The 21,164-nt window shown below is 41.9% G+C and overlaps 2 protein-coding genes across 3 annotated transcripts in view; one reads left to right on the top strand and one right to left on the bottom strand.

Annotated features, from left to right (window-relative positions):
* The window catches only part of MROH8 (maestro heat like repeat family member 8), a 55,623-nt gene extending 38,994 nt beyond the window's left edge, over nt 1–16,629 (bottom strand). Inside the window, exons 1-5 of the mRNA XM_044263067.1 lie at nt 16,259–16,629; nt 10,230–10,351; nt 7,984–8,129; nt 5,218–5,340; nt 602–681 (exon numbers count right to left, since the gene is read on the bottom strand). Of these exons, the coding sequence (XP_044119002.1) occupies nt 602–681; nt 5,218–5,340; nt 7,984–8,129; nt 10,230–10,351; nt 16,259–16,548 (761 nt within the window). The 5' untranslated portion in view covers nt 16,549–16,629. The remainder of the gene's footprint in view (nt 1–601; nt 682–5,217; nt 5,341–7,983; nt 8,130–10,229; nt 10,352–16,258) is intronic.
* RPN2 (ribophorin II) overlaps nt 16,323–21,164 on the top strand; it is a 55,867-nt gene continuing 51,025 nt past the window's right edge. Inside the window, exon 1 of one of the 2 annotated variants that reach the window (XM_044263065.1) lies at nt 16,323–16,408. In XM_044263065.1, the coding sequence (XP_044119000.1) occupies nt 16,396–16,408 (13 nt within the window). In that variant the 5' untranslated portion in view covers nt 16,323–16,395. The remainder of the gene's footprint in view (nt 16,409–21,164) is intronic. The other variant, XM_044263066.1, reaches the window with a different exon arrangement.

Here is a 21,164-nt window from a genome sequence, read left to right as displayed (position 1 = left end):
TAGACAAATCTCACAAAATGCTGGAGGAAGAGTTTCAGGGCTCAGAGCTTCCATCCTTCTTCCCTGTCCCTCCCCGCCTTCCCAAGAGGTTACTGGAATGATATTCTTCTAGGGTTTCCTGCAATCTAACCACGGAGGAAAGCCTGCTATAGTCTAACATGTAAACCATGATTTTCTGAAAGATGTTCTGCTGAATGTTTGTTAGTTTGGGGAATGGTGGATTGAACCAAGTAAAGAAAACTTTTTAACTATAGGATTTCTTAGGGCCTTTTAATAAGTTAAATAAACAGCAGGCAGCCCTTCCAAATTTCTTGGACTGTGGAACTCTACTGTCATGAAGCACTCAGGAGAGTAACTTTCCACTGAATATACCATGGACAAAACTGAACTCCAAAGAGGTTCCAATAAGGTCTTTCAGATATTGAGGGCAGCATATATAAAATCAAATTTCTTACACAGGAAACATGGATGGGTGTCCATTTCCCTCTATAAATAGTTTGCCTAAGTTAAAGATATGGAGCATGTCAGTTGGCTCTGGTATTGGCCATGACCAAGAGAGCAGTACGTGTGTGTGTGGGGGGAGGGGGTGTGTGGGTGTCACCTGAGGTCAGCGATGGTGACAAAGACCTCCTGGCGCACGGAGCTGAAGAGAGAATGCACAGGCTCCTCTTCTACCAGCATCTGCAATGAGAGGGCAAGGACTTTAAACTAGAGTGGAGAACGTGCCACATCCTTGGGCCAGACGATCGCAGATGTAGATGGTCTGCAAGAACCACTGCAGGGGGGCACCTGGGGGGCTCAGTGGGTTAAAGCCTTTGCCTTCGGCTCAGGTCATGATCTTGGGGTCCTGGGCTCGAGCCCCACATTGGGCTCTCTGCTCAGCGGGGAGCCTGCTTCCCCTCTGTCTCTGCCAGCTTCTCTGCCTACTTGTGATCTCTCTTTCTCTGTCAGGTGAATAAGTAAAATCTTTAAAAAAAAAAAAAAAGAACCACTGCAGGGACTTCATCAGGTCCTGCTCTTGGCTCTGCAGGACCAGCAGCAGGACAGTTGCCAGGCCAAGAATTTAATCTCTGGAGCCAGAGCATCAGGCCCGGCGTGGCCTATTAATAGCTATTGGAGTGGACACAAGTTATTTAACCTCCCTGTACCTCAGTTTCCCCATTCCCCATAAAATGAGGTAACCGTACTGTTTACCATTACAAGGCAACTGGGAACACTAAGGAGTTAATTCATAATTCCTAGTAACCCTTGAGAACTGTTAGCGTCTGTTACTCATTATTTTTACTACTTGTGATTATTTCCAGTTTAGGCCTCCTAACTCCTCTTTCTACCAAGCAGCAATCTCTATGATAGGGCCTAATATTATTATGTACTTGTCCTAGAATTTCCAAATTCCAAACTGGCAGAGTTTGGAAAGCTGCCTTGCTTTCCAGAAAAATCTTCACAGTGACAAGAGAGGAAAAAAAAAGGCTCTGGAACTAGACAGCATCTGGGTTTGGGCACGGGCTCTGCCACTCCCTCCCTGTGTCACTTGGAATGTAGCATTTACTTTTCCTGGGCCCGAGTTTCCTGCTATGTGTGGAGAAAAATAGAGAAATCTCAGGGAGTTGGCAGAAAGAGCAGCAAAAGCAAGTGGTTGCAGTGGAAGCCTTCCTGGGCTGTCTATCCAGCCTCTCTGGAAAATGTCCCTGGGTCACAGAATGGGCACCTCACAGCCACGCTTCCACTAAGTCATTCTGTCCCAATAACCACAGCTTATCTGGATAGGAGTAGAGTCTTTTTCTCAGAACTCTGGAATTGAGACCAAGAGCCTCGATCTCAGTCTGGCTGGCCTACTAAAAAGAGAAAATTGAAAATTTGGGAGCCCTGTGCCCTGAGGAAAAGGTGACAGAGAGAGCCAATTTTGGGAAGAGAGGTGAGGGACAGACAGAAATGAAAGTATACACATATACACAAAGGACCAAAGATGAGAGATGGAGAGAAAGTTCTGCGTATGTGAAAATTCTTGTTTTTTGTTTTTTTTTCTGGCTTCATTCTCTTCTTGGAGCATGTTGGTCTTCCTGTTATAGGATTCTGGGAACACTCAGTTATCCTAAGACTCAATCTCCCCTTTAGTGTTTCAGTTGCCTCTAGTAGATTTCTCTAACCTGCCACCAAAAAGACCCACCAAGAACTTAGTGTCCGGGAGGCAGCTTTCAATAATTATTACTGTGTTCTCTTTCTTGCCCCTTCTTGACTCTTCTCCTTTCTTTTTTTTTTTTTTAAGATTTTATTTATTTGACACAGAGAGAGATCGCAAGTACGCAGCGAGGCAGGCAGAGAAAGAGGGGGAAGCAGGCTCCCCGCTGAGCAGAGAGCCCGATGTGGGGCTCGATCCCAGGACCCTGAGATCATGACCTGAGCTGAAGGGAGAGGCTTTAACCCACTGAGCCACCTAGGTGCCCCTTTCTCACTTTCCAACTCTGGTCAGATCTTGCTGGTGGCCTAATGCTCTTTCTTGTTTCCCCAAGGAACTCACTTAATTTCATGGCTTCAGCCTCCCAGAGCTCTACTAACCTAAATCTAGCTATCTCACAGGCATCACCACTAAGAGCCTAGCTGCCTCTGGCAATTTGGTGTTAAAAAGTAAGTTCATTATCTTCCTCTTCCAAAGGACACACCTTCACAGCCTAAGGCTGCTGTCAATGGTACTCTTTCCCAGGGCTCATGAAAGAGATGACTTATGATTTACATTTCTCCCTTTATTCATTTCCCGCATCCAGTCAACCACGATGATGGCCACTACCTGCTCTGCACAGTTTCTGACTCTCCATCCCTACAGCCACACACCTCACATGTGGATGAAGGCAGTGCCTCTTAGCTAAGCCACCAGGCCTGCAATTCCTTTTTTCAATCAGTTAGGTATGAAAGTCTTATTATTTATTCACAATTATGCTAACTTTAATGGGGGAACTCAGAAACGAGAGGCTATTTTTTGTTTGTCAAGTATTTTTGTAGTAGGAACCTCTTGGGGTGACTATCCAGATCACAGCAATCATCTCTTTTCTGGGAATGGCCTCCAAGACACAGAGAGGGATGCCCAGAAGTCATGCCCTTCCTATATGATGCTACCCCCCAAACATGCCTGGTTGAGGAAGGAGGAGAGAACAGACCCAGTCTGGGCCAATCAGATTCTTTCTCCCAGCATCTGGAATTTTTGAATGACAGACACAGATAGGGAGCAGCTAAAGGTGTGAGTCATCCTGATAGGAGAGTAACCCTCTACCCCCTTTGAAACCTTAGGAGTTGTCCTGGAACATACTCTTCTCGAGGCTTGATGGATAAAAGTCTTAGATTCTAGGGAGATATCCCAGCCTCCTGTTTTATTTCCTTTTCTTTCTTTCTTTCTCTCTCTCTCTCTCTCTCTCACTCTCTTTCTTTCTTTTTCTTTTTTTTAACTTAAGTGAGCCAGAGTTGATTTTTATTGCTTTCTCCAAGAAGAATCTTAACCAAATGAGACATTTTGTCTCAAAGGCCTTAACAAAAACCAGACAGATATTACTATCTCCATTTTCCAGGTGGAGCTAGAGGTTCAGAGAAGCTAAGTGATCTGCCTCAGATTACAACAGGTTGTGCTTGACAGTGGAACTAGAAATTGTGTCTTCTAATTCGTAAAACAGCTCCCTTTCTTCTTCACCGTCGTGCTTCAGGGAGCTCAAAGTCTCACCGGCACAACTGGGCAGTCTTTTCATGTTAGTTCTGTCTACTGTGAACTGTTCATCCTCCAAAATCCTTCAGCATTTATTACCCATACCCACTGAAGAGACTTCCTGAAAAGTCCTTCTCATCTACTGCCTGCCTCACAGCTCACGTGATCTGTTCAATGGTGAGTGTAACTTTATTTACCAAACAACCTGGAAATAGTAGGATTTTGTGGAGGGACCCAGGTTGGGCCCCCAAGCACAAGCTTGACACCATGAACATTCCAGGATCGGAGGTCTTAGTGCTCACGTCTGCTGTGGGGCACCAGGAGCATCTAAAAAGTACCTGCACTGACATTCTGTCTTGACATAGCTAGGTAGGAATCTGCCGATCAAAGCCCCTATACTCTGGTCCCTTCTGTCTACCCTATCCAGCACATCCTTTGAAGCTTAGATCAGGAGATCTATCTGGATTAATTTCATGCCAATCTTGTCATCTTTCCTTCATATCCTAGTTGCCACTGCATTTCTTCTTTTTGATTAAAGTTCTCAACAGAATTTTTACAGCTTTTTTGACTTTGAGGTAGTAGACACACAACAAATTGTACATATTTAAAGTGTATAGTTTGAGATTTTTTACTTATGTATACATTTGCAAAATACCATCATCACAATCAAGATAATGAACATATGAATTACTCCCAAAAGTTTCTACTCCTATTTTCAGGTAACCACCGATTTGATGTCACTTTACATCGGTTGGCATTTTTGAGAATTTTCTCCAAATAGAATCATATGACCTGTATCTTCTTCATCTGGCTTCTTTCACACAGCATGATCATTTTGAGATTCATTCAAGTTTTAGCATGTATCAATAACTCATTTCTTTCTTTCTTTTCTTTTTTTTTTTTTTAAAAGATTTTATTTGTTTATTTGACAGAGATCAAAAATAGGCAGAGAAGCAGGCAGAGAGAGAGAGGGGGAAGCAGGCTCCTCGCCAAGCAGAGAACCCAATGCGGGGCTCGATCCCAGGACCCTGGGATCATGACCTGAGCTGAAAGCAGAGGCTTTAACCCACTGAGCCACCCAGGTGCCCACGTATGTTTATTTTTAATTTAATACTCTCAATAGCTCTGTGAAGGATACAGCTATTCTTACTTTGTAGATGAGGAGGGTGAGGCACTGAGAAGATGCACAGATTCCCAAAGTCACACAGCGGGAAAGAGACACAGCTGGCAACCTGAACCTGGGCATTGGATTACAGAGTTTGTCTCACGACTACGGATTCATTAACAAGAATGCAGTATTGTCCTTACTGAGAATTTACATGCTGTTTCCCTCCTTTCTACTCATCTTTTAGTTGGTTTTCAAGCGTAATTATATTTGTGGAGTACGCCTATTTCTCCTCCATACACAGATACTGGTACAAGAAGAGGTCAAGGAAACTGATAATATACATGAAGCCACTAAAACATCTGTTAGTCAAGTCATGAATTTGTGTGGTCCTGATAATTTGTGATAAGGTGACAATACTTACATTTAGGATACGCACAATGTCTGCTATGTGGTTGTGAATGAATGATTCTGAGGTTTCATCGTAAGGTAAAGTTCGGCTGAGAGAAGACAAAGATTGTAGGAATGCCAGCTTCTCAAGTTCATTCTGAATTTGTGGAAAAATGATAAAGACACAATTACATATTACAATCTCATTTGATAGTTTTAGAGGGTTTTTGAGAAGTTTCTTGTGATGTTCTAAACATCTAACATCTCATTCAAACTAGTCTCAGGTCTTTTATCTGTCTATTTATTTATTTATTTTTTAAAAGATTTTATTTATTTGAGAGAGCGAGAAAGAGAGAGAACGAAGGGGGAGAGGGTCAGAGGGAGAAGCAGACTCTCCTCTGAGCAGGGAGCCCGATGTGGGACTGGATCATGTGACTTCAGACCATTACCTGAGCTGAAGCAGTCATTTAACTGACTGAGCCACCCAGGCTCCCTCAGGTCTTTTATTATAAGGAATGAATAAATTACAGAGGAATGGAACTCCTTGTCCACTCACCCTGCCTGGGTTTGGGACTTCATTTTTCCTCTCAGCTAGATGAAATCCTGGATTACTAACTGCTCCATGATGGCTCTCCCCATCTTTAGTCTTTGCTTCCCCATCTACCCATCCTGTCTATATACTGCTGTCTGATTAAAGTTCCTAACAGTGACTCTAACTGTTACTTCTAGATCTCTTGATGTCATTAAATATTATTTTGAGTCTTTAAGGTTCCCTATTAAAATGCAAGTTTTTAGGGGCGCCTGGGTGGCTCAGTGGGTTAAAGCCTCTGCCTTCGGCTCAGGTCATGATCCCAGGAATCTGGGATCGAGCCCCACATTGTGCTTCTCTGTTCAATGGGGAGCCTGCTTCTCCCTCTCTCTCTGCCTGCCTCTCTGCCTACTTGTGATCTCTGTCAAATAAATAAAATCTTAAAAAAAAATGCAAGTTTTTATTTGAAAAGTAAAATCTTTTGCATTATTCTTTTTCTGATTATAAAAGCAATATCTATCACAGAAACTTGGAGAAAAATAAAGTATGAAGACAATAAAAGATGTCAATAATTCCACAATCTTGGGAAAATTTCTTCTCATCTTTCCCTCCCAGCCTATGGATAGTATAACCTGGTATTAGCTCTCTGAACAGCAAGTAGTGTTATATACAGCCAGAATCTGACTTCATAGTTTAATTCTTTTTCATCTACCTTAATGTAACAATCAACATTGAGTTTCCCTGCTCCAGTTTTGACGCCGTCCAATCTATTCCCCTAGCTGTCACCATATTCATCTCCATTAAGTGAAAACTTGATCAGGTAACTCCCTACCAAAATATCTTTCAATAGCATCCATGGAGGTCAAGGCCTTCCCAATGTGACCCCAGCTAACCTCTTCAAATTCATCCCCTCCTTGCCTGTAGCATTCTGAACTTTAGACAGATTAACTTTTATGCTGCCCTTTCTTGGTTCTGGGCCTTTGCACCTACTGAATTCTCTATACCTACTTTGCTTACTGACTAAAATCTATATATCCTTTAAGACTAGAAAAATGCATTTTCTCCTGAACCAACATTGGGTGCCCTTCCCAGGAGTATCCATAAAGCACATAGTATATATTGCTATCATGGTATTTGTGATACTCTGACAAAATCACCTTCTTTTCATCTATTTTCCCGCCTGGTTGTGGATTTAGGTCAAAGCAGGGAATGGATTTTCTCTTTTTTTCAATTAACTGCAGCAATCCCTGCCCTTTATTAATTACAAAGAACTGTTTTTATAAAGTCCTGCTGACATGAAGTGTAAAGAAATGTTTGAGTCAAAAGGGAATACCAACATTCTGGCTTTAAGTGTTTTTCCCAAAAGTTTTTATTAGCATTACACACAGAGAAAATGTAAAGTTTGACAAATTTTCCCAAACTAGAATATTCCTTTGTATATATATTCAAAGGAAATGAAATCTGGATCCGAAAGAGGTAATGTGCACTCCCATGTTCACCACAACATTATTCATAAGAGCCAAGATATGGAAACAACCCAAGTGTCTGTTAACAAAGGACAGACAGACATACCAGGCTTCTGTGAGTTCATCAAACATGTTCTGTTCCTTTCTGCCTCAAGGCTGTTAAACACAGACAATGCCCTATTTCTGGAATACTTCCTCTAATTCTAACTTCTCTTAGTTTTTCCTAGTCATTCCTCAGATCTGATCTCAAGGGTTCCTTCCTCAGAAATGCCTTCCCTTACTCCCAGGGTAAGATAAAATTTTCTCTTATGTGCTCTTGCAGAATAAATGAATGAATGAATGTTTTTCTAAACAACAGAATACTGTATTATGCAGGGTAATATAGATCCAAAGCTATTAAGTAGGGTAATATAGATCCAAAGCTATTCACCTAGAAAACCTTTTTCCTCCCACCATGTCTGATTGTTTATTTTTCTATAATTACATGCATTTGTATGTACAGAAGAAAAAGTCTGAAAACATATATACTAAAATGTTAACAGTTATCTCAGGAGAGTGGATTAGGGAAGATTCATTTTTCTTCTTCTTTTCTTTCTTTTAATAGGCATTTTATAGTTTTTGTAAACAGAAGCATAAATATAAATACAATTTATAAATGTATATAAATGTTTAATATAAAAATATAAACATAAATTTTATAGTCTATAATATCAATTATCTGTATGATAAAGAAATCATAAATGTTTAAGATAGTTGTTAAAATGGAGAATAAGTTGGATGACTCAGTATGATTGCTTGTGCATACCTGTAGCTCACCATCAAAAACCTCCTGGATAGATCGGATTAGCCTCTCAACAACGGCTTCACTGAGGGCGCCCTTTTGGGTCAGGTGCCTGAAGCTATCTGTGAGCGAATCCCGAGACAGTCCAGCAATGTCAGAGATGTCAGAGTCTAATACCGAAAGAAACACAGCAAATGACATATCTGTACCACGTAGAGTTCTACAGTCATTGTGGGGAGATCCACCGGATGTCAGGATAGTCATGCCCTGGTCTCACCCTTAGTATCTGCTCCACAATCCTGACGAAGTCCCTTCCGCTCTCCAAATCTAGTCTTCCCAATTACAAATTCAGTGTTGTCTAAGGCCCTCCTAAGCTACAAAAACCTTCAAGACTGAGCTATAGCACAGTGGTTAAGAGCATGGACTTTTTATCTCAGTCTGAGATTAATTTGAATCCTGGCTCTACCTCTTATTAATTCTATGACCTTTATCAAGTTAGTTTGCCTCTTGGAACCTTAGTTTCTTTACCTGTAAAACAGGGTTATCGTGAGGACTAAGTGAGGTACTGAATACAAAGACTTATCTCAGTATGTGGCCCATGGTAAGTACTTAAATAGTAGATACTAGTATTGAATTCAAACGTCTATGACTCTGTGGTACCAAGAACTTCAAATACAGTAGCATCCCCTTGATGATCTCTTCCCCCTGGACCAGGCTGCAGTAAGTGCTTCAGGAATCCTCCTTCCAGACCTGTGATAGACTCTGATAAAAGGCACAGGCTCCAGAGTTTGTCTGCCTAGGCTTGGATCCGTGCTCTGCTATTTTCTAGCATTCTGACCATGTGTGATCTTACTTTTTCTGGGTCTATTTCTTCATTTCCTAGATGGGGATGATAACAGAACCTACCTCATTTAGTTGATACAGAGCTAGCACCAAGGAAGTGTTGGCAAATATTATTCCTCTGCTGAGCAACAAAGATTAGGGTGGTATCATTTCCCTCTTCATATAGCTTTACATCCTTACCGCCTGTTTTCCAAAACCAAGTTCTTTATTCCTGTTGGGGAAACAGTCTTACTATTTCCCTTTTAACACACCCATCATCAGGAATTCTACCCCTCCACTTCTGCACACTATTTGGTCTCCTGAATTATAGCCTCTTTCCAAATTCCTGCCACCCACTGTCACATTCTTCTCATGCACTAGAAACTCTATCTCATTTAGCTCTCATGCTTCTCCCTACACGTTTCTCCTTCTTCTTCCCCACCTTCCCTACCTCCTACCTCCTTTGCCTAGCTAACTCCTACTCATTCTTCAGGGATCTGCTCCAGGATGCCTTTCTTGAATCACCTCTTTGCCCATTTTGACCAAATATCCTCCTAGCTGCTAAAAAGCTTCTTTATATTTGCTCCCTACTCCCCCACTTCCAAGCACCCATATTAAACTGAGTTCCAATCATCTATCCACAAGTACGCTGTGTCTGTTCCGTTCGTTACTAAATCTCCAGTAGCAAGATCCATGTTTACAGCATAGTAGGACTTCAATAAATGTTTGTTGAACGAATGTAAACATGGGAAATGTAGATCCTCAAATAGTCTTTCCTGTCTCATGCACATGCTATTATATCCACCTGGGATGTTCATTCCTCTGCTTCTCACATGGGTTTCTCTTTCACGTCCTTGAGGCCTCCTTTAGGTTTAAACATTGCTGTCTTAGATAGGCGTTCTCTGACAGCCATGGCTTAAAATTGGTTCTCATCCCCCTTATTTTTTGTCTCAGTCCCTTGTATAATTCTTTTGTAGTATTAACTACAATTTGTAATTACTTTATTTAATATCTGTTTACTTACTACTCCTTTTCAGCAAATTCTGTGAGGGCAGGGACCATGTTGGTCTTGTTCATTGCTGTATATTCAACAACTGGTACTCAGTAAATGCTTGCAGAATAAATGAAAAGATAGATATTCTGTAGCCCAATCAAGGGTCCACCCACAACCACCTTTCCCTTCTTAGAATCTTTCTAGCACTTAGACTCTGTGCAAGTCTGCAGGATTATCTATCTCAGTTTCTTATTATGTCTAGACTAATATATTTTATCTCATTGTGCCAACCATATTCCAAGGTCTTAAATTCAGGGACCAAATTCGTTGTCAAAGTCTAATTTAAGGCTTTTATCCAGCAACTTGACTCCAACAGAGAATCCCCTTTCTCCACCTTCCCTCCTGCCTTAAAAAACAAACAAACAAACAAACAAAAACCTTTCCCCCCTCTTACCTGTAAGTTCAAGGCTACTTGGATCTTTTCTAATATCCTCTAAGTTGCTCAGCTGCAAATCCACACTTCCTGAATCATTGTCAGAAGCACAAGGGATCACTATTTCTTCCTGACTACAGATCCTAGGAATGAATAGGGGATTAGAAATATTTGTATTTATTTATTTATTTTAGAATCAGTAAATTAACATATAGTGTTATTAATTTAAGAGATTCATCAATTGCATATAACACCCAGTGCTCATTGCAGCAAGTGCCCTCCTTAATGCCCATCAACCAATTACCTCAACCCCACACCCACATCCCCTCCACCGAACATCAGTTTGTTTCCTAGAGCTAAGAGTCTCTTACGGTTTGTCAAGAAATATTAGTATTTCAGGGCTGCTTCTGTCTCATCACTTGAGGCAATGCTTAAATGTCACCTTCTCAGAGAAGCATTTATTGATCATGGGTCTAGGTTAGGCAGTCTCTTCCCAACCCCCCTCCCACAGTATTTAACCATTACCTACAATTATCAAGTTCATTTGGGTTTGCTCATGGTCTCCCATCAGCAGCTCCATGAAGGGAGAAACCTGTCTACATGGTCACGGTTGAACTGCCAGCACCTAGCATATTGTTGGCCTCATGGGGCATGAATGGATAGGTAAGAAATACTAGGCTGCTGTTAAAAAAAAAAAACTCAGAACACCCCTGTCCCCAATTCCTGTTACCCTTTCTTACTTTTTCTTGCTTCTGTAGCATACAATACCTTTTATTATGTCAATCTCCTATTTATGATATTGTTCACCATCTGTCTCCTCCTGCTAAAGTGTACGCTCCATGAAGGCAAAGATCAGTGGCTGCTTTGTTAATGGATGCATTCGAAGAGACTAGAATGCCTGGCGCATGGTAATGCTCAATGAATACTGGTTGAGTGAGGGAATAGATCTCTATTTGCTAAATGCTTAGCATCTATTAATGGATGAAAAAGCAAGTTGTCAAGCAATGTATGTTACTTGTGTGCACCTATAGACACACAGACACATCCAAATGTTTGGGATACGTGAAGAAAAACTTCAGGTATTCAAACCAAACCTCTGTAGAGTGGAATTGAGAGAAAATTTAGTTTTTAAACTTTTTAAACTTTTTTTTAAAAGATTTTATTTATTTGTGTCTACGGCCATACCACCCTGAACGCGCCCGATCTCGTCTGATCTCGGAAGCTAAGCAGGGTTGGGCCTGGTTAGTACTTGGATGGGAGATTTTATTTATTTGACAGACAGAGACCACAAGTAGGCAGAGAGAGAGGAGGAAGCACACTCTCCGCGGAGCAGAGAGCCCAATGTGGGGCTCAATCCCAGATCCCTGGGATCATGACCTGAGCCAAAGGCAGAGGCTTTAACCCACTGAGCCACCCAGGCATTTTGCCTGAAAAAAAAATTTTTTTTTTTGGCATGAATAGCAAATATTGACAAAGATGTGGAGCAGAGAACTCTTACAAATCACAGTTGTAGTGTAAATCGGTACAGCCATTTGGGAAATAATTTGGCATTATCTAGTAAAGTTGCAAAGATGCCTCTACCATGACTCACTATTTTACTCCCAGGAATGTATTTCCAGTGAAACTCTTACCCGTGTGCATTAGAAATATATGCAAGAATCTTCACAGCAGTAGTCATCATAGCAAAAACCTAGAGACACCCAATGGCCTACCAACAGGAGAATAAATTGTAGTAATTCACCCAATAAAGTACCATATAGTAGGGAAAATGAATGAGTTCTAGCTATGCACAGCAAAGCAGATAAATCTTAACAATGTTGAGAGAAAAAAGAAAGTCACAGAAAAAATGTGTAGCAAACTCCATTTATATAAAGTTAAGAAATATGCAAAAGCAAAAAAGTACTGTTTGGGGCGCCTGGGTGGCTCAGTGGGTTAAGCCGCTGCCTTTGGCCCAGGTCATGATCTCAGGGTCCTGGGATCGAGGCCCGCATTGGGCTCTCTGCTCAGCAGGGAGCCTGCTTCCTCCTCTCTCTCTGCCTGCCTCTCTGCCTGCTTGTGATCTCTCTCTGTCAAATAAATAAAAAAAAATTTAAAAAAACAAAAGTATGGTTTGGAGTTATAAACATACACAGTAAAACTATGAAGAAAAGCAAGGAAACAATATAACCTACAACTTGCAAGATGGGGATCTCTGAGCAGGGAGAAAGAGGATGGAATGCGTAAGACTAGAAAGAGGACCTCAAAGTTATGGTTATGTTCTTTTTCTTTCTTTTTTTTTAAGTAGGCTCCACTCCCAGTGTGCAGTGTGGAGCCCAACGTGGGGCTTGAACTCACGATTGTGAGAGCAAGACCTGAGCTGAAATCAAGTTGAATGCTTAACTGACAGAGCCACCCAGGCGACCCTATCTTTTCTTTAATAGGATGGCAAGTACACAATTTCACTGGATCATTCTTTTTTCTTTATATATGTTTATAAATATTGTTTTTTCATTTAGTTAATAGTAAATAAAATAATTTTGGGAAAAAACAAACCAATAAAGTTTGAGCTTCTTCCTCTGTACTTATATTTCTTTAATAATTAAAATAACTAGTTAATTAAAAACAAACAAACCGGGGCACCTGGGTGGCTTAGTTGGTTAAGCGTCTATCTTCTGCTCAGGTCATGATCCCAGGGGCCTAGGATGCTGCTTGCATCATTGGGCCAGGGGCTTGCATCAGCTGCCTGTTCATCAGGGAGTCTGCTTCTCTCTCTGCCCCTCTCCCTGCTCATTCTCATGTTCCCTCTCCCTTTCAAATAAATAAAGAAAATCAACAACAAACAAACAAAATTAAACAAACAAACCAAACCAAACCAACCAAACAAACCCTTTAAGAGTAGAATGGCTGGGTCATGCAGTAGGTCATATAACTGGCTATTTAAAAAACTACAAATCTGTTTTCCAATGTGATTGCACCATTTTCCATGTCCACCAGCAATATATGCGAGTTCCACTTGTTCCACATTCTTGCCAGTGTTTGGTATTATTGGTCTTTTTTATATTAACTGTATATTATATTATATATAATACATATACTATTATATTAATTATATATTATATTTAAATATAATATATAATTTATAATTATATATTATAGTTCAGTGGATGTATAGCAATGTCTCCTGGGGACTTAATATACAATATGTAATGATGTTGATTATCTTGATGAAGTGCCTATTCAAGTCTTTTGTCTGTGTTTTTTACTGGGTTACTTGCAGTGGTATGCTGGTAAATGTCTAAAGTAGACTTTCTAAGTACAGTTTTTAAGTGAATGCTGGTTGATATTTTCATTTACATTAATGAGTAAGATGTAACCAAAACTTCAGAAGTGACTTCTTTGAGTTGGATAATAGTTTTCAAACACTAGAATGATATTTCCTTAAGTTTTTGGGCTATTTACAATGTAAAGCCTATAGACATGACACACTTCTAAATTTAATCTTTATTAACATTTTTCCATCATTAACTTTAGACATAACAAAGCAAAAAATCAAGCCCTGGTATGTAGCATTTGCTGAATCTATGGTGTAAATATTCCCATTGTGGCCAAAATCAAGCTACTGATGTTACTTTGGAAAAAGATGTGCAGTAGCACAACACCATATAATTTTTCCACCATATAGATGCAATAGATATGAGCAACCACAAAAGCATACAAGATGGTAAAGTGATAATGAAATGAACTGGTTTTCAATAGTTTATTTTATTGTGTGTAAAATTTAATTTTTCTTTTTTTTTTTTTTTAAGGTTTATTTGTTTATTTGACAGACAGAAATCACAAGGAGGCAGAGAGGCAGGCAGAGAGAGAGGAGGAAGCAGGCTCCCCCGGCCCAGCAGAGAGCCCGATGTGGGGCTCGATCCCAGGACCTGGGATCATGACCCAAGCCAAAGGCAGAGGCTTTAATCCACTGAGCCACCCAGGCGCCCCCAATTTAATTTTTCTAAAGAGCTGTATTTAGCAATCAATTTGCAAAACTTTTGCTATATTTAAAGATTTTATTTACTTATTTTTAGAGAGGGAGAGTGAGAGCAGGCAGAAGAACAGAGGGGGAGCAAGAGGAAGGGGTAAAGAATCCCAAACAGGCTCTACCCTGAGCCTGGAGCCCTATGTGGTACTCAATTCTATGACCCCAAGATCATGACCTGAGCTGACATCAAGATGCTCAACCGACTGAGCCACCCAGGCATCCCCCTTGCTAAATTTCACAAGTGACTCTTGTAAGTCACTACGAGATGGCTTCAGCACCACAGTAGTTGTCTTACTTTGAATTGGAAGAGGTTTTTTTTTTTTTTTTTTTTTTTAAGATTTATTTATTTTGGTGGGGGGAAGAGAGGGAGTAGAGGCAAGGGGCAGAGGTGGAGGGAGAGAGGGTCTCAAGCAGACTCCACAATGAGTGGGGACCCTGAGATCAGGACCCTGATACCACGCTTGGAGCTGAAACCAAAAGTCCCAGGCTCAACCTTGTGCTCCATTCAGACATTCTGGAAGAGTTTTTTATGTATTCTGTATCAGCACCATCCAATAGAACTTTCTGTGATATTGGAAATATTCTCTAATTTTGTGCTATCCAAAATGATATCCGGTAGCCACATGTGGCCAATAAGCTTGAAATGTGCGTAGCACCTCTGAGGAATGGAGTTTTAAAATTAAAAAAGAATTTTTAAAAAAAGATTTTATTTATTTATTTGACAGACATGGATCACAAGTAGGCAGAGAGGCAGGCAGAGAGAGAGGAGGAGGCAGGCTCCCTGCTGAGCAGAGAGTCTGATGCCTGGCTCGATCCTAGGACCCTGGGGTCATGACCTGAGCCAAAAGCAGAGGCTTTAACCCACTGAGCCACCCAGGCGCCCCTAAAATTTAAAATTTTAATTAATTTAAACTCAAATTTAGATATCCACGTACAGCTAGTATCTACTTTACTGAATAGCACAGCAGCAGACAGAAAGAACTCACTCTCCCCTATCTGGGTTAATAATATCTGGGATACAAATAATAAAATTTACCATATTGTGCATATTTTATATGTCCATAAGAGTTAAAAGCACAGATTACGGGGTCAGCCTGTCTGGGTTCAAATCTTTTAGTTTCTTTCTCTATAAATTGGGAGTAACACAGTACAGACCTCACACAATGGTGATAAGGAGTAAATCAAATAACGTACTAGAGTCTTACTACGCTGTTGGGCTAACCTACAGATGTCCAGTAATTGGAGTTAGTTATTATGGAGTTCCTAGATAAGTCGCTTCCTTTTTTTAAAGATTTTATTTATTTATTTGAGAGAGAGAGATCACAAGTAAGCAGAAAGAGAGAGGGAGAAGCAGGCTCCCCACCAAGTGGAGAGCCTGATGCGGGCCTTGATCCCAGGACCCTGAGATCACCACCTGAGCTGAAGGCAGAGGCTTAACCCACTGAGCCACCCAGGGGAAAGAACTTCTCTCTTTCTTTCTTTTTTTTTTCTTCTACTTTTGGCCCTCCTCCTTCTGTAACATTGGGCTAGTACGTTTCTCAAAGTTATCTACGTCTACAGAAATGCTTTGCAAACCAAAGAAAACATCACTCGCTAGGTCAGTTATTCACAGGCGAAACAATCTTTGGCGGAAATTGCCATAATTTCCTAAAGAGGGGGAAAAAAAAAGAAAAAAAAGAACAAACATAAAAAGAAAATCCGAACCCTGGAGCACCATTTGCGCTTCCTCCCTGGACCCTTCCCATTCCTTTAAAATTGGCCGGGCTGCCTACAGACGAATGATTGACGGCACCACCGGCCAATCACCGCGGTCGGCCAATCAGCGGAGGCCCCGTTTCAGGCCCACCCCGAAGCCTCGTCCAACCGCGTACTGGTAGCACCCGGATTAGGACGTTGCGAGGCGGCCGGTTCCAAGTGGTCCAGGTCGCGGGGGGAGGGAGGCGGGCCTGTACGCGAGGACGGCGTCGCCCTTTCGCGCGGGAACTGGAATTTGGGCCGCGGCCTGCTGGGACCGGGTCGACCCAGTGGGGCGGCGGAGACTGACCTGTGCCTAGATCCCATCCCAGCACGCGCAGCCTGCCGCGAGTCCCTGGCGTCCCCTCCGGCGCGCTCTTGGAGCCACTTCCCCGAGCGGAAGTCAGCCTGCGGCTCGGGCCCTGGTGGCGGGACCTGCTCGGAGGAATGGCGTCGCCGGGTGAGGCGTTGTGCATGGCTCGACGACGGGGCCCCGCGGCCGGCACGCCTTGGCGAGTGGGCCGTAGCCCGCGGGAGGCTAGTGCTCGCCACTCGGAAGCCGGCCACGCGGGAGCCTCTTCCCCTGTGGGGCAGGGGCATGGGCTCAGGCTCCGACTCTTTGGGGGTCGAGTGTGTGACGGAGGGCCGGCGAGCGGGTGGGACTGCGGGCGAGTGGAGGTGGGGTAGGTGCCAGTGCGGCGCGGAGCTACGGGTGCCCCCGAGGCCCAGCCGGGGGCCGCGGTTAACCTTAGGTGTGGCTTCACTCATTCATTTGACTCGCGGAGTCTCCGGGGCCGGGCGGCCTACGAGTGAGCTTTTGGCCACGTCGACCGTGGCCTCCTTTTTAATAAAAAGGAGCAAGAAAACCACTCACCTCTCTGGGAGCTTCGAGTATAAATTCTGAAGTTAGATTCTCCTGGTGCAAACTTGTAGTGTGCCAAGTATTCGTTATGTGATCCGGTCCAAGTTCCTTAACCCTTCTGCACCTCAGTTTCTGATCTGTAAACTAGGTTAGTCACATTTTTTGCCGCATAAGTTGCTGTATTAAATGAGCTGAGCCCCGTGCATAGTTGAGAATAGTGCACAGCGCTACGCAAGCATCAATAAAGTTAACTGCATTGCTAGTTATGGAGCGGGCACTGTGCACGACGGACCCTCATGTAGTCTCACCGCGGCATGGGGAATGTGTACGATTATGTACGTTTAACAGACAGGAAGACTAAATTTCAGAGAAAAATAAGTTGCCCAAGACAGCAGTGAATAAGACAGTGGGTCATTGCTCCATTTTTGGAAAAGTTGAGGGTAATAGAGTGGTTAAAAGCAAACTGTATTCAAACGCCCTGCATTTTGATTGTCAGTTATGTGTCTTAGGGAGGTAACTTCTAGTAGAGTCTCAATTTCTTGGTATGTAAACTATACTCACTTGGATGTTGTGAAGATTTAATGACTCAGTGCATGCCAGCTACTTAGCATAGTATGGGCATACCCCCACACATGTTAAGTGCTCAATTTTAGCCAAAACTGTTGTCGCTATTAAATCGAGGTGGGAGGATTAGAATTCTGACACAGATGCTGTGTTAGGGGAATTTATAGTCTATCTGGGGAAATGCCAGTTGTCATTTACTAAATCTTAATCTATTGAGTACATGCATGTACACAAGGCACTGGAATTCAGCATTAGTATCTTGGCTCCTCTTTTTCTTACATTTTTCTATTCTTTAGCAGTTCTGGCTTTGACTTTGAATTCTAGCCAGACTCTGACCACTTCTCATCTCTACTGCTGTCACTCTGGCTGTGACCACATCATCTTTTTACTTGGATTATTACTAACTGGTGACCCTCTTCAGGTTCTTTCTACTGCCTAGTCTCAACACAGTTCTGTTTATTCTCAACACAATGATCCTGTTAAATTGTAAGTCATATCACTCCTCTTCTCAAAACTTTCTGTTGGGTCCCATCTCAGTATAAGCGAGAGTCCCTACAGAGGTTTAAAAGGCCCTTCATATTTTGCCTCTGTTGCCTCTTCCTTACTTTTCACCCTTTGCTTATGCCACTCTAGCTGTACTTTACTCTTTGCTGATGTCAAAGAATACCATATATACAGGGTCTTTGCATTTGCTTTTCTTCTTGGGATAGTTTCCCCCCAAATATCTTTGTGACACTCCCTTCTTTTCCCTCAGGTCTACACACAATCACTTTATTTCTTAGTTAGATAGTCATAGACTGCCATATTTAAAATCGTTCTGGGGTGCCTGGGTGGCTCAGTCTGTTAGTCATCTGCCTTTGGCTTAGCTCATGTTCCCAGGGTCTTGCGAATAAGCCCCAAGTTGGGCTCCCTACTTCGTAGAGAGCCTGCTTCTCCCTCTCCCTTTGCTTCTCCCGCCCTTGTGTGTGTTCTCTCTCTAAATAAATAAATAAAATCTTTAAAAAAATAAAGTGTAGCTTTTCTCAGATCTCTTCTGTGCTTTATTTTTCTCCATAGCACTTTTCACCTTGTAACATGATAATGATTTTTTTTTTTAAAGACTTTATTTGCAAGAGCACAAGAGAGAGTACAAGAGATGGCATGAGAGGGAGGTAGGGCAGAAGGAGAGCGAAGAAGAGGCTCTGTTGAACAGGGAGCCTGATCGGGGTTCGATCCCAGGATCCCAAGATCATGACCTGAGCTGAAGGCAGAGGCTTATCCTACTGAGCTACCCAGGTGCCCCTACTTTATTATTTATTTATCTATTTATTTAAAAAAAAAGAAAGAAAGAAAGAAAAATATTTTATTTATTTATTTATTTATTTGACAGAGATCACAAGTAGGCAGAGAGGCAGGCAGAGAGGGGAGGAAACAGGCTTTCTGCTGAGCAGAGCCTGACGTAGGGCTCTATCCCGGGATCCTGGGATCATGACCTGAGCTGAAGGCAGAGGCTTTAACTGAGCCACCCAGGCGCACCCCCCTGCTTTATTTTTAATATCAAAAATAGTTCTTGGTAAGCATTCAGTAAATATTTTATAATTGAATACTGCACACTATAGATCCCTTTCTAGTGTTTTAAAAAGAACTTCCACATTCTTTAGATTATTTAACACATACAAGGATTTAAATAGAACTAGCCTTCATAGAAGAACAATTCTGAGGTACCGGTAATATAGCTATTGTTTCTACAACAATCTCCCAAAAAATAGTGGAGTGTAAACTGTATAGTTAGATTTGAGTTTGAGTCCAAGATCATTTGTCAGGTACTGTTGTTCTCAGTTATCTTATTTGTAAAATAGATATAATGATGTCTTTTTTTTTTTTTTAAGTAATCTTTGCCCAGCGTGGGGCTTAAATTCACACTGCAAGATCAACGGAGCCCGGCAAGCTCCCCCTAATAATGCCTTTCTTGAGGGATTCTAGTTCAAACTAAATTTGACACTGTGAGCAGAGGATTTAGTACCATTACCATTAGCCTTGCAATTACAGTAGTGCTCCCTTATCTGCAGGGCTCACTTTCCAAGATCCTCAGTAGATGCCTAAAACTGCAGATAGTACTGAACACTTAAATATATTGTGGTTTTTTTCCTATATGTACATAACTATGATTAAATTTAATTTATAAGTTAGGCACAGTAAGAGATTGACAATGATAACTAATAATGAAAGAACAATTAGAGCAAGATATTGTAATAAAACTCATGTGAATGTGGTTTCTCTTTTTTTGTTTTTTTTTTGTTTGTTTTGTTTTTAAAGATTTTATTTATTTATTTGACAGAGAGAGAGAGAGATCACAAAGGCAGAGAGGCAGGCAGAGAGGGGAAGCAGGCTCCCTGCTGAGCAGAGAGCCCGATGCGGGGCTCGTTCCCAGGACCCTGAGACCATGACCTGAGCCGAAGGCAGAGGCTTAATCCACTGAGCCACACAGGCACCCTGCGAATGTGGTTTCTTAAAACATCTTGTACTGTACTCACCCTTCTTGATAATAGATACCTATTTGATAAAATGTCTGCATGATGAGATGAAGTAAGGTGAATGACGTAGACATTGTGATGTAGCATTAGGCTACTACTGACCTGACCTGACAATACTGGACCAGGGCTGAACGTGGGTAACTGAAACCGTGGAGTATGGATAAGGTGGGTGGTTGGGGGGAGGTGGTGGTGGATACTGTTGTATTAATTGGATGGCAGTCTGTTGATGAAGCAGCCCAGAGAATGTACCACTCATAACTGCTTCCTGTCTCCTAGAGCATCATAGACAAGGATTAATGTTTCTTTCCACTTACTTAGCAAATATTAATTCAGTACTACTACATGCCAAGGAATGTTTAATATTTAGAAATACTGGGATGTATAGAAGAAACCATCTCTCCTCTTGGAGCTTACAGTTTAGCAGAGCAATCAGACATTACACTATGAATTATAGTTCTGAAAAAGACTGCATAGAAGTTCAGGTTGCTATGCATGAATATAGCAACAACAATAGTGGTGGTGATAGAAGTACCTAACATGTAGCTCTTGTTACAAGACTGTCGCTGTTCTAAGATCTTTCTCTGGTAACTCATGTAATCATCATTACACCCCTGAGGTGGGTACTGTTATTATCCCACTTTACACTTGAGGAAATCGAGGACAGACTGGCCACATTGTAACTGCCAGAGCCATATTGCTAATAAATGTTAGAACTAGGATTTATTTATTTATTTTCAAAGTATGTATGTATTTATTTAGAGAGCGCACAAGCAGGCTTCATATCCAATGCAGACTGTAGTGAGGGGCTCAGTCTCAACCCCAAGATCATGACCTGAGCCAAAACCAAGAGTTGACACTGAACCGACTGACTGAGCCACCGGGGCATCCAGGCAAAGCTAGTATTTAAACCTGGCGTCAGAGGTCACATTCTTTAGTACTTCGTAGTACTGGCGACCTAACCCAAGGAAGGGCTGTTGGGGAGACTTCTTGAGGAAAAGATACTTGAACTGAAATCAGAGAGTAAAAAAACAGTTGGAAGTTGAAGTAAGGGAAAGCGTGAAAAAGTTCTGGGTAGTGTACAACATGACTTGTTAGAGGACCAGAGAAGGGTCCAGAGAGCCACAGATGGAAGCGTAAGTAAAGAAGAAATCTGGTGAGAGGCAGGTGAGGCCTCTGTCTTAGAGGCATAGGAGTTACAAACGTATTTGAAATCAGAATGGCATGCTGGGTCCTGTGCTTTAGCGACACAGGCTACTGGGAGGACTGTCCTTCAGATG

Source organism: Neovison vison, chromosome 8, assembly GCF_020171115.1.
Source record: "Neovison vison isolate M4711 chromosome 8, ASM_NN_V1, whole genome shotgun sequence".
NCBI classification, from domain to species: Eukaryota; Metazoa; Chordata; class Mammalia; order Carnivora; family Mustelidae; genus Neogale; species Neogale vison.
This window is presented reverse-complemented; position numbering and strand designations above follow the sequence as displayed.